We start from the raw sequence: 14286 nt of genomic DNA, 5'->3' as shown, positions 1-14286 counted from the left end.
CATATATTATTGTTTTCAATTTTTTTTGCATACATAAACTCTAAAATTTTCATTTTGTTGTGATCTATATTTGCCTTATATTTTATTTTACGAGAAAACTGGGAGAGTGAAAAACTCAAGTTTGAAAAAAAACATTTAAAAACCCAAAATGGAAATGCACAAATGCTGAGAGGGATAATTCAAAAAAGTATATGAGATTTTTTAGGTCCTCTTTTTGTAAAATTGGCAAAAAGTGGGTTGTTTGGCTCCGGTAAATATCCCACCGCACGTTTACTTGAGAATTTAATTTTTTTCTACTCCTTCACATTTTTGGATCATTAGGTCATTTGCATCTTCAGCATGTTTCTGGCATGCATATCCACCAAATTTAAAACATGTTAGGATCAATTAGAAATCTCTTTCTTATAAAATTCCACCCAGCTTTTAGGGGTTCAATTTGTGGAATTCCCCCAATGTGGATAACAAAACTTTGGTATTCATTTTTAGTGCGTGAAAATAATTTTCTTCACTCACTTTTATTTTAGTTTTCAAAATTTTTTGCATACAAAAACTCTGAAATTTTCATTTTGTTGTGGTCTATATTTGCCTTTTCTTTTTGTTTACAAGAAAACTGGGAGAATGAAAGCTCAAGTTTGTAAAAAAATTGAACATCCAAAATGGAAATGCACAAATCCTGAGATAGATAATTCCAAAAACTATCTATGATTTTTTTGGTCTGCTTTTTGTAAAATAGGCAAAAAGTGGGTTGTTGGGCACTGGTAAATATCCCACCGCAAGTTAGCTTGAGAATTTAATTTTTCTACTCCTTGAAAGTTTTTGATCATTAGGTCATTTGCAACTTCAATCTGTTTCTGGCATGCATATCCACCACATTTAAAACATGTTAGGATCAATTAGAAATCTCTTATTTATAAAATTCAACGAAGCTATTTGGGGTTGTACTATTGGAATTTCCCCAACGTGGATAACAAAACTTTAGAGTTCATTTTTAGTGCATGAAATAATTTTCTTCACTCACATTTATTATAGTTTTCAAATTTTTAAACTCCAAAATTTTCTTTTTGTTGTGATCTATATTTGCCTTAACTTTTTGTTTACAGGAAAACTAGTAGAGTGAAAACTCAAGTTTGAATAAAAATGGAACATCCAAAATGGAAATGCACAAATGCTGAGAGAGACAATTCCAAAACGTATCTGTGATTTTTTAGGTCCGCTCTTTGTAAAATAGGTAAAAAGTGGGCTGTTAGGCTCTGGTAAACATCCCACCGCACATTAGCTTGAGAATTTTATTTTTTCTACTCAAAATTTTTGGATCATTTGGTCTTTTGCATCTTCAACATGTTTCTGGCATGCATATCCACCACATTTCAGACATGTTAGGATCAATTAGACATCTCTTTCTTAAAAATTCCTCCAAGCTAATTGGGGTTGTACTAGTGGAATTTTCCCAACGTGGATAACAAAAATTTGCTGTTCATTTTTAGTGCGTGAAATAATTTTCTTCACTCACATTTATTATATTTTTCAAATTTTTTTTGTATACATAAACTCTAAAATTTTCATTTTGTTGTTATCTATATTTGCCTTATCTTTTTGTTAGCGAGAAAACTGGGAGAGTGAAAACTCAAGTTTGAAAAACAATTGAATATCCAGAATGGAAATGCTGAAATGCTGAGAGAGATAATTTAAAAAAGTACCTTTCATGTTTTAGGTCCGCTTTTTGTAAAATAGGCAAAAAGTGGGTTGTTTGGCTCTGGAAAATATTCCATAGCACGTTAGCTAGAGAATTTAATTTTTTCTACTCATTGAAAATTTTGGAGCATTAGGTCATTTGAATCTTCATCATGTTTCTTTCAAGCATATCCACAACATTTAAAACATGTTAGGATCAATTAGAAATCTCTTATTTATAAAATTCCACCAAGCTATTTGGTGTTGTACTAGTGGAATTTCCCCAACTAGGATAACATGACTTTTGTGTTCATTTTTATGCGTGAAATAATTTTCTTCACACACATTTGTTATAGTTTTTAAATTTTTTTGCATCCATGAACTCAAAAATTTTCATTTTGTTGTGATCTATATTTGCCTTATCTTTTTGTTTACAAGAAAACTGAGAGACTGAAAACTCAAGTTTGAAAAAAAATTGAACATCCAAAATGGAAATGCACAAATGCTGACAGAGATAATTCCAAAAAGTATCTGTGAGTTTTTAGGTCCGCTTATTGAAAAATAGGCTAAAAGTGGGTTGTTTGGCTCTAGTAAGTATCCCACCGCACGATAGCTTGAGAATTTTATTTTTTCTACTCCATGAAATTTTTTGATCATTAGGTAATTTGCATCTTCAACAAGTTTCTAACATGCATATCCAATACATTTCAAACGTGTAAGGATCAATTAGAATTCTCTTTCTTATAAAATTCCACCAAGCTATTAGGGGTTGTACTAGTGGAATTTCCCCAACGTGGATAACAAAACTTTAGTGTTCATTTTTAGTGCGTGAAAATAATTTTCTTCACTCACATTTATTATAGCTTTCAAAATTTTTAGCATACATAAACTCTAAAATTTTCATTTTGATGTGATCTATATTTTCCTTATCTTTTTGTTTATGAGAAAACTAGGAGAGTGAAAACTCAAGTTTGAAAAAAAATTGTACATCCAAAATAGAAACGGACAAATGTTGAGAGAGGTAATTCCAAAAAGTATATGTGATTTTTTAGGTCCGCTAATTGTAAAATAGGTAAAAAGTGGGTTGTTTGGCTGTGGTAAATATCCCACCGCACGTTAGCTTGAGAATTTAATTTTTTCTCCTCGAAATTTTTGGATCATTAGGTCATTTTCATCTTCAACATGTTTCTGGCATGCATATCCACCACATTTAAAACATGTTTGGATCAATTAGAAATCTCTTTCTTTTAAAATTCCACCAAGCTATTTGGGGTTGTACAAGTGGAATTTCCCAACGTGGATAACAAAACTTTGGTGTTTATTTTTAGTGTGTGAAATAATTTTCTTCACTCACATTTATTATGTTTTCAAATTTTTTTGACTACATAAACTCTAAAATTTTCTCTTTTTTGTGATGAATATTTGCCTTATCTTTTTTGTTTACGAGAAAACTAGGAGAGTGAAAACTCAAGTTTGTAAAAAATTGAACATCCAAAATGGAAATGCACAAATGCTGAGAGAGATAATTCCAAAAAGTATCTGTGATTTTTTTGGTCTGCTTTTTGTAAAATAGGCAAAAAGTGGGTTGTTGGGCTCGGGTAAATATCCCACCGCACGTTAGCTTGAGAATTTATTTTTTTCCTTGAAATTTTTGGAACATTAGGTCATTTGCATCTTCAACATGTTTCTGGCATGCATATCCACCACATTTAAAACATGTTAGGATCAATTAGATATCTCTTTCTTATAAAATTCCACAAAGATATTTGGGGCTGTACTAGTGGAATTTCCCAAACGTGGATAACAAAACTTTGGTGTTCATTTTTAGTGCATGAAACAATTTTCTTCCCTCACATTTATTATATTTTTCAATATTGTTTTCCACACATAGACTCTAAAATTTTCATTTTGTTGTGATCAATATTTGCCTTATCTTTTCGTTTACGAGAAACTAGGAGAGTGAAAATTGAAGTTTGAAAAAAAATTGAACATCCAAAAAGGAAATGAACAAATGCTGAGAGAGATAATTCAGAAAAGTATCTGTGATTTTTTAGGTCCGCTTTTTGTAAAATAGGAAAAAAGTGGGTTGTTTGGCTCCGGTAAATATCCCATCGCTTGTTAACTTGAGAATTTAATTTTTTCTACTCCGTGAAATTTGTAGATCATTAGGTCATGTGCATCTTCAACATGTTTCTGGCATGCATATCCACCACATTTAAAACATGTTAGGATCAGTTAGAAATCTCTTTCTTATAAAATTCAACCAAGCTATTAGGGGTTGAACTGGTGGAGTTTCTCCAACGTCGATAACAAAACTTTGGTGTTCATTTTTCGTGCGTGAAATAATTTTCTTCACTCACATTTATTATAGTTTTCAAATTTTTTATCATACATAAACTCTAAAATCTTCATTTTGTTGTTATCTATATTTTCCTTGTCTTTTTGTTTACGAGAAAACTGGAAGAGTGAAAACTCAAGTTTGAAAAAAAATTGAACGTCCAAAATGGAAATTCACAAATGCAGAGAGAGATAATTCCAAAAAGTATATGTGATTTTTTAGGTCTGCTTTTTGTAAAATAGGCATTGAGAAGGTTATTTGGCTCTGGTAAATATCCCACCACACGTTAACTTGATAATTTAATTTTTTCTACTCCTTGAAACTTTTGGTTCATTAGGTCATTTGCATGTTCAACATTTTTTATGGCATGCATATCCACCACATTTAAAACATGTTAGGATCAATTAGAAATCTCTTTCTTTTAAAATTCCACCAAACTATTAGGGGTTGTACAGGTGGAATTTACCCAACATGGATTAGAAAACTTTGGTGTTCCTTTTTAGTGCATGAAATAATTTTCTTCACTCACATTTATTATAGATTTCAAAATTTTTTTGCGTACATAAACTCTAAAATTTTCATTTTGTTATGATTTTTATTTGCCTTATCTTTTTGTTTACGAGAAAACTGAGACAGTGAAAACTCAAGTTTGAAAAAAAATTAAACATCCAAAATGGAAATGCACAAATGCTGAGTGTGACAATTCAAAAAAGTACCTGTGATTTTTGGGTCCACTTTTGCAAAAATAGGCAAAAAGTGGGTCGTTTGGCTCTGATAAATATTCCACTGCACGTTAACTTGAGAATTTAATTTTTTCTACTCCTTGACATTTTTGGATCATTAGGTCATTTGCATCTTCAACATGTTTCTGGCATACATATCCACCACATTTAAAACAAGTTAGGATCAATTAGAAATCTCTTTCTTATAAAATTCCACCAAGCTATTAGGGGTTGTACTAGTGGAATTTCCCCAACGTGGATAACAAAACTTTGATGTTCATTTTTAGTGCATGAAATAGTTTTATTCACTCACATTTATTATAGTTTTCAAATTTTTTTTGCATACATAAACTCTAAAATTTTCATTTTGTTGTGATCTATATTTGCCTTATCTTTTTGTTTATGAGAAAACTGGGGGAGTGAAAACTCAAGTTTGAAAAAAAATTGAACATCCAAATTGGAAATGGAAAAATGCTGAGAGAGATAATTCCAAAAATTATCTATGATTTTATAGGGGTGCTTTTTGTAAAATAAGCAAAAAGTGGGTAGTTTGGCTGTGGTAAATATTCCACTGCACGTTGACTTGAGAATTTTATTTTTTCTACTCCTTGAAATTTTTGGATCATTAGGTAATTTGCATCTTCAACAGGTTTCTGGCATGCATATCCACCACATTTAAAATATGTTAGGATCAATTAGAAATATTTGTCTTATAAAATTCCACCAAGCTATTAGGGTTTGTCCTAGTTGAATTTCCCCAACGTGGATAACAAAACTTTTGTTTTCATTTTTAGTGCGTGAAATAATTTTCTTCACTCACATTTATTTTAGTTTTGAAATTTTTTTGCATACATAAACTCTGAAATTTTCATTTTGTTGTGTTCTATATTTGCCTTATCTTTTTGTGTACAAGAAAACTGGGAGAGTGAAAACTCAGGTTTGAAAAAGAATTGAAGTCCAACTTTTTGTAAAATAGGCAAAAAATGGCTTGTTGGCTCAAGTAAATATCCCACCGCAAGTTAATTTGAGAATTTAATTTTTTATACTCGGTAAAATTTTGGATAATTAGGTCATTTGCATCTTCAACATGTTTCTTGCATGCATATCCACCACGTTTAAAACATGTTAGGATCAATTACAAATCTCTCTTATAAAATTCCACAGAGGTATTAGGGGTTGTACTAGTGGAATTTCCCCATGTGGATAACAAAACTTTGGTGTTCATTTTTAGTGCATGAAATAATTTTCTTCACTCACATTTATTATAGTTTTCAAATTTTTTTGCATACATAAACTCTAAAATTTTCATTTTGTTGTGATCTATCTTTGCCTTATATTTTTGTTTATGAGAAAACTGGGAGATTGAAAACTCAATTTTGAAAAAAAATTGAACATCCAAATTAGAAATGCACAAATGCTGAGAGAGATAATTCCAAAAAGTATCTATGATTTTTTAGGTCCGCTTTTTAGTAAAATAGACAAAAAGTGGGTTGTTTGGCTCTGGTAAATAATCCACCGCACGTTTACTTGAGAATTTAATTTTTTCTACTCCTTGAAACTTTTGGATCATTAGGTCATTTGCATCTTCAACATGTTTCTAGCATGCATATCCACCACATTTAAAATATGTTAGGATCAATTAGAAATCTCTTTCTTATAAAATTCCACCAAGCTATTAGGGTTGTCCTAGTGGAATTTCCCCAACGTGCATAACAAAACTTTGGTTTTCATTTTTAGTGTGTGAAATAATTTTCTTCACTCACATTTATTATAGTTTTCAATTTTTTTTGCATACATAAACTCTAAAATTTTCATTTTGTTGTGTTCTATATTTGCCTTATCTTTTTGTGTACGAGAAAACTGGGAGAGTGAAAACTCAAGTTTGGAAAAAAATTGAACATCCAAAATGGAAATGCACAAATGCTGAGAGAGAAAATTCTGAAAAGCATCTGTGATTTTTTAGATCTGCTTTTTGTAAAATAGGCAAAAAGTGGGTTGTTGGCTCATGTAAATATCCCACCGAACGTTAATTTGAGAATTTAAATTTTTCTACTCATTGAAATTTTTGGATAATTAGGTCATTTGCATCTTCAAAATGTTTTTGGCATGCATATCCACCACATTTAAAACATGTTAGGATCAATTACAAATCTTTCTCTTCTAAAATTCCACAAACCTCTTAGGGGTTGTACTAGTTGAATTTCCCCAACGTGGATAACAAAACTTTGGTGTTCATTTTTAGTGCGTGAAATAATTTTCTACACTCACATTTATTATAGTTTTCAAATTTTTTTGCATACATAAACTCTAAAATTTTCATTTTGTTGTGATATATATTTGCCTTATCTTTTTGTTTACGAGAAAACTGGGTGAGTGAAAACTCAAGTTTGAAAAAAATTGAACATCCAAAATGGAAATGCACAAATGCTGAGAGAGATAATTCCAAAAAGTTTCTATGATTTCTTAGGTCAGCTTTTTGTAAAATAGGCAAAAAGTAGGTTGTTTGGCACAGGTAAATATCCGACTGCACGTTAACTTGAGAATCTAATTTTTTCTACTCCTTGAAATTTTTGGATCATTAGGTCATTTGCATCTTCGACATATTTATGGCATGCATATCCACCACATTTAAAAAATTTTAGGATCAATTTGATATGTCTTTCTTATAAAATTTCTCCATGCTATTAGGCATTGTACTAGTGAAATTTCCCCAACATGGATAACAAAACTTTGGTGTTCATTTTTAGTGCATGAAATTTTTTTCTTCACTCACATTTATTTTCGTTTTCAAATTTATTTGCATACATAAACTCTAAAATTGACATTTTGTTGTGATCTATATTTGCCTTATCTTTTTTTGTTTACGAGAAAACTAGCAGAGAGAAAACTCAAGTTTGAAAAAAAATGCTGAGAGAGATAATTCCAAAAAGTATCTGTGATTTTTAAGTTCCGCTTTTAGTAAAATGGGCAAAAAGTGGGTTGTTGGGCTCTGGTAAATATACCACCGCACGTTTACTTGGATCATTAGGTCATTTGCATCTTCAACATGTTTCTGGCATGCATATCCACCACATTTAAAATATGTTAGGATCAATTAGAAATCTCTTTCTTATAAAATTCCACCAAGCTATTAGGGGTTGTCCTAGTGGAATTTCCCCAATGTGGATAACAAAACTTTGGTTTTCATTTTTAGTGCGTGAAATAATTTTCTTCACTCACATTTATTATAGTTTTCAATTTTTTTGAATACATAAACTCTAAAATTTTCATTTTGTTGAGTTCTATTTTTGCCTTATCTTTTTGTGTACGAAAAAACTGGGAGAGTGAAAACTCAAGTTTGGAAAAAAATTGAACATCCAAAATGGAAATGCACAAATGTTGAGAGAGAAAATTCCAAAAAACATCAGTGATTTTTTAGGTCCGCTTTTTGTAAAAAAGGCAAAAAGTGGGTTGTTGGCTCATGTAAATATCCCACTGGACGTTAATTTGATAATTTAATTTTTTCTACTCGTTGAAATTTTTGGATTATTAGGTCATTTGCATCTTCAACATGTTTCTGGCATGCATATCCACCACATTTAAAACAAGTTAGGATCAATTACAAATCTTTCTCTTATAAATTCCACAAAGCTCTTAGGGGTTGAACTAGTTGAATTTCCCCAACGTGGATAACAAAACTATTGTGTTCATTTTTAGTGAGTGAAATAATTTTCTTCACTCACATTTATTATAGTTTTCAAATTTTTTTTCATATATAAACTCTAAAATTTTCATTTTTTTGTGATCTATATTTGCCTTAGCTTTTTGTTTACGAGAAAACTGGGAGAGTGAAAACTCAAGTTTGAAAAAAAATTGAACATCCAAAATGGAAATGCACAAATGTGAGACAGATAATTCCAAAAAGTTTCGGTGATTTTTTAGGTCTGCTTTTTGTAAAATAGGCAAAAAGTAGGTTGTTTGCAACAGGTAAATATCCGACTGCATGTTAACTTGAGAATCTAATTTTTTCTACTCCTTGAAATTTTTGGATCATTAAGTCATTTGCATCTTCGACATATTTTTGGCATGCATTTCCACCACATTTAAAACATTTTAGGATCAATTACATATCTCTCTCTTATAAAATTCCACAAAGCTATTAGGGGTTGTACTAGTGGAATTTCCCCAACGTGGATAACAAAACTTTGGTGTTCATTTTTAGTGCGTGAAATAATTTTCTTCATTCACATATTATAGTTTAATTTTTTTTTTCATACATGAATGATAGATGTCAGATTCTGACATGAGAACTAGGTTAATTATAATTGAATAACCCTTATAATTGTGTTATAGGTGGTTATTTATCGGTTTTCACTTGAAACGTGCATTTATTGAATTTGGTATTAATCACTGCTTATATTGCATATTTTTTCTCTCTTCAATGATATTTCATTGCTTTTAGGGTTTATTTCTTCCTGAAATGATTTTTATGGATTTAATTATGGAATTTCAGGAGAATTTTGTGTGGAGAAGAAGATATTTACAGAAAGGCCATTAGTGGGGAAGGTGATTTTTTAGGGCAAAAATCGTATTGAAAGCAGGGGAGCCGTGGACCGAAAATAGGGGAGAAACAGAGGAGCCACCGGCAAAAGGAGAGGAGAGCTCGAGAGAGTCTCCCTCCAACCACCGACCGTTCGGAGGGAAGACCCGAGAGGGCCCCCTTCGAACACCACTCATCACCGTCGTCCACCACCATCCGGCAACCGAGAACAGACTGAGGAGAGCTCGAGAGAGTCTCCATCGCGGCGAGTTCAACGCTGCCATTTTCTACTCGCCAGGCTGAGAGGTGACCAAAGAGGGCTCCTCCGGCGTCGATTACCCATTTCCGACCATTTCCGAAGATATTCTGACTCCGATCGAGACTCGAGAGAGCCGGTCCGATGACTTTGTCTCCATTCTGTCGAATGGTGTTTGTCACCTCCATCCGTGGGTTTCTATCCTTCTTCGCCGGCGTCGTCTCTACCTCCGGCCACTCGCTCTTGCAACCCGAAGCCATCAATTACTGGAAATTACTGCACCCGTGGCAACGAGCCATTTGCTGCCCGAGCAAGAGGAAGGAGAAGGGGAGTAATCCGGCATTTTTTAATTTAATTTTCTTATAGTTTGAACTTAGGTTTTGAATGTTTATTAAATTTGTTTTGAGAATTAATTTTTATCGAATATTTTTTTTCCAGAAAAAAAAAAAAACATGCTTAAGACTCCTATTGGGATGTCTCCATTTTGCCTAGTGTTCGACAAAGCATGTCATTTACCTGTTGAGCTTGAGCATAGAGCTTATTGGGCCTTTAAGGCTTTAAATATTGAGTTGGCTGAAGCGGGTGAGGAGAGGAAATTGCAATTGAATGAGTTGGAGGAGATACGTCATGATGCTTATGAGAATGCCAAACTGTACAAGGAGTGAACAAAGCTTTTACATGATAAATCTATTTTTCGTAAGTCTTTTACTGTTGGGCAGAATGTTTTACTTTATAACTCATGATTGCATTTGTTTCCAGGGAAGCTGAGATCTAGGTGGTCCGGTCCATTTGAGATTACACAGGTGTCTCCTCATGGCGCTGTTGAGATCCGCAATCACGGAGACGGGTCGGTCTTCAAAGTTAACTGTCAGAGGCACAAACCATCTCGTGAGAATGTCCCCACACCGGAGGAGGTGATGGTGATTTTTTTGAAGGAACCTGTCCTTTCATCTTGACTGGGTCAGAGTCTTGCTTACGACTATAACTTTAGCACATTGTGGGCAATCCCCACGTTTCTATCCCTTTGTACATTACAATTTTTATTTTTGGCTTATTCATTCTTATTGGGATAACCTTTGGTGTACTCTGGTCTTGATTGATTGGAGGTCCCCCGGCGATGCCGGCCCGTCATGGACTCTGAGTATTCTCTTGCCGGCTGAGTGCGTAAATGGTTCCGGTAGTCGATGACCAGACTTTTGGTCCCTAGTTTGAGAGGTCTGTACTCAAACAACCATTCTGGGATTGACCAGTTCGATCTTGAAGTATTGAATGAAAACCTTATGGTGAGTAACTCAAGGACTTGTGTTTAGTGCGTGATTCCTGCTGCCTTCAGTGGCCAGTCACACGGAGATTTCTTCAAAGTGTGATGTGGGATAGCGGATTCATCTACAGATGATTACCTATGGGTACGGCTGATACGAGTAAACCTTCTTCGAGGGAGACTATGTATCATTCCTGGTCTTTATTGACTCTTCGGTATTATTCCCACCTATGGATTTAGGAGCCCTGAGGGAGCTTAACCCTTACTCTGCTGGAGTATAACTAGCTAAGCTATGAGTCAACTGGAGTAGTAGCTACTAGATGAGAAGACTGGCACCAGAACCGACGTTAAGGCCAGAAATAAATCGTCTAGTAAATCAGATATTTTAGTGATTGTTAGTTGGTTTGTTTGAGGATGTGTCATGCTCTAGGTTTGATGGTGTTTGCTGATATCTCTTTTCCTTGCACTGTTTTGGCTTTGCTTTACTTCTTGTGTGCCAATGGAGCATGTGGTTTCCATGAGTTTTATTATTCTTTAGCTATTATTCCTTTTTGTAGTCGTTCTAGTGTTTTAATTTTTCCCCATTGAGGACAATGTCAGGTTTAGGTTTGGGGGGGGAAACGACTCTTTTATGTCTTAGCAATGAATTTCTTTTGATTTTTGTTCGTGGTTTTCAAATTACTCCTCTTAGTATGTGATGAACTTTAGTAGAGTTAAAATAAGTTGCTCAAATGTGTTTCAAATTTTTTTGTAAAACTGTGTAGAATCTGCCTATTAGAAATCTGATATCATTTGTTGTGATCCATGAGAATTCAGTGGGATAACTTACTATTGCATTAGACTTGGAACTTAGTTGCAAAAGAGAGCATGTAAATCTAGTGTTGATCTATGTTAGTTTGAATAGTCTTGTATACCTATTTGAACTCATTCTTTTTTATAACTCAGTGAAATTTTTTGTTGTAATATATGAATGCAAATGGAAATGCTCTTGCTTGCAAAAGACAGATGACCTCAGAAACAGCCTGGGCAAACCCAGGGACATGCACCGGAACAGTCTGTTACTTAAAAATATGTGCATGTACAGTGAAGACGAATAAAAAATGGTGGTAATACCAAAAGTATTCAGTGAAACAAAAATTATGCTAATAATATCAAAAATGCGCTGGTAATAGCGAAAAATGGGTTTAAATCTGGAAGCAATGAGTTGAAAGAAGTTGCAGGTCAAGATTGAAATTTGTATACTTCTTTTGTGAGATTGTTAGACAACAGGCTTACTCTACTATTTTCTCTTAATTGTGATGTGACCAGGATTTTATTGTTATTTGTTGCCTCTTTGTTTTGTTGAAGTAATTGCTTATGGGTCACATTGGTTCAGGTGGAGTAACAATGAGTGTATTTGGATTGATAATGTGCTATATTTTACACAGGTTTTCAAATTGAGCAGGGTTTCAAATGATTTTCAGATATTTTACGATACTAAGTGTTAGTCATATGCCAATGAGGAGTAAATTTTCTTCAGTTTTCTTTTTATAATGTTGATTTAGATGAATTTTGTTGGTAAATTCCAGGCAAACCCTCACGAGACACAACTCGTCCACTACTATAAAGTAGGGGTTTAACAGCTTGTTGCATGCGCTAAATGCAATCGTGTTCCCTATGAAAGTGGCATTTTGTTTTCCTAGGCTTAATTTTGGTTATGTTGTTGTTTTGCTAGGGACTAGCAAAGACTTAGGTTTGGGGGTGTGATAGATGTCAAATTTTGACATGAGAACTACGTTAATTATAATTGAATAACCCTTATAATTGTGTTATAGGTGGTTATTTATCGGTTTTCACTTGAAACGTGCATTTATTGAATTTGGCATTAATCACTGCTTATATTGCATATTTTTTCTCTCCTGAATGATATTTCATTGCTTTTAGGTTTATTTCTTCCAGAAATGATTTTTATGGATTTAATTAAGGAATTTTAGGAGAATTTTGTGTGGAGAAGAAGATATTTATGGAAATGCCATTAGTGGGGGAGGTGATTTTTAGGGCAAAAATCGTATTGAAAGCAGGGGAGCCGTGAAAGGGGGAGGACCATGGACCGAAAGCAGGGGAGAAACAGAGGAGCCACCGGCGAAAGGAGAGGAGAGCTCGAGAGAGTCTCCATTGCGGCGAGTTTGACGCTGCCATTTTCTGCTCGCCAAGCTGAGAGGTGACCTGAGAGGGCTCCTTCGGTGTCGATTACCCATTTCCGACCATTTCTGAAGCTATTCCGACTCTGACCGAGACTCGAGAGAGCCGGTCAGTGACTTCAGCTCCATTCCGTCGAACGCTGTTCGTCACCTCCATCTGTGGATTTCTATCCTTCTTCACCGGCTTCGTCTCTACCTCTGGCCACTCGCTCTTGCAACCCGAAGCCTTCAATTTCTTGAAATTGCAGCACCCGTGAGAACGAGCCATTTGCTGCCCGAGCGAGAGGAAAGAGAAGGGGAGTAATCCGGCATTTTGTAATCTAATTTTCCTATAGTTTGAACTTAGGTTTTGAATGTTTATTAAATTTGATTTGAGAATTAATATTATTGAATATTTTTTTTTTCGGAGATTTGATTAAATTAGTTAGTTAGGGTAGGATTGTAATTTAGGTTGGATTTTGGTATTTTAATCCAATTTCTGTCTTTCACTCTATGCGCCCCGAGAGGGGCTAGACGCAAGGATTGAGAAATTGGATTTGTGATTACTTGGTGCTAAAGAGAGGCACGAATCACGAAAAAATCAAGAGTTGATAATTTTAGCATCATCACAATAGGAAATTGATTCTCTGCATTCTATTGTAATCCGATCTCTGTCATTAACTCTAGGCGCCCGAGAGGGGCTAGACGCAAGGATTGAGAATCCGGATTCGTGGTTACGTTGCACTCGAGAGAGGCAAGAATCACGGTAAAATCCAGAGTTGACGTTTCCTATTGTGCAAGTAGTTAATTAGATTATTTCTTGATAATGTAGGATATAATTAGTGTTTAGTTCAGATTAATTCATCATATTTGGTTAGGCTAGTTGATTGAAGAATACACAAAATTCAGTCCTCCCTGTGGATATGACCCTCGCTTCCTGGTAGATTACATGAACGATTCGTATGCTTGCGAGGTATAAAAGCCAATGTAATTAAATTTCACATCAATAAACTCTAAAATTTTCATTTTGTTGTGATCAATATTTGCCTTATCTTTTTGTTTAAGAGAAAACTGGGAGAGTGAAAACTCAAGTTAGAAAAAAAATTGAACATCCAAAATGGAAATGCACAAATGCTAAGAGAGATAATTCTAAAAAGTATTTGTGATTTTTTAGGTCCGCTTTTTGTAAAATAGGAAAAAAGTGGGTTGTTTGGTTCTGGTAAATATCCCACAGCACGTTAACTTGAGAATTAAATTTTTTCTACTCCTTTAAATTTTTGGATCATTAGGTTATTTGCATCTTCAACATGTTTCTGGCATGCATATCCACCACATTTAAAAAATGTTAGGATCAATTAGA

General features: G+C 33.9%; 1 protein-coding gene across 1 annotated transcript; it reads left to right on the top strand.

Moving 5' to 3' along the window:
* Positions 1–9958: 9958 nt before the first annotated feature.
* On the top strand, positions 9959–10462 carry LOC137949411 (uncharacterized). The gene is made up of 2 exons (XM_068795471.1): positions 9959–10130; positions 10266–10462. The coding sequence occupies exons 1-2, from the start codon at positions 9959–9961 to the stop codon at positions 10460–10462; spliced, it is 369 nt and encodes a 122-aa protein (XP_068651572.1).
* The last annotated feature ends 3824 nt before the right edge of the window (positions 10463–14286 follow it).

This window comes from Aristolochia californica, unplaced genomic scaffold (genome assembly GCF_029961685.1).
Source record: "Aristolochia californica isolate CCGP_79_NKW_82.1479 unplaced genomic scaffold, dmAriCali1.0.hap1 SCAF_14, whole genome shotgun sequence".
NCBI classification, from domain to species: domain Eukaryota; kingdom Viridiplantae; phylum Streptophyta; class Magnoliopsida; order Piperales; family Aristolochiaceae; genus Aristolochia; species Aristolochia californica.
This window is presented reverse-complemented; position numbering and strand designations above follow the sequence as displayed.

Excerpts from the sequence above, each read along its gene's own strand:
- LOC137949411 (XM_068795471.1), top strand. The coding sequence starts at position 9,959 with ATGCTTAAGACTCCTATTGGGATGTCTCCATTTTGCCTAGTGTTCGAC. Across the intron at positions 10,131-10,265 it reads GAATGAGTTGGAGGAGATAC|GGAAGCTGAGATCTAGGTGG; the intron begins GTCATGATGCTT and ends ATTTGTTTCCAG.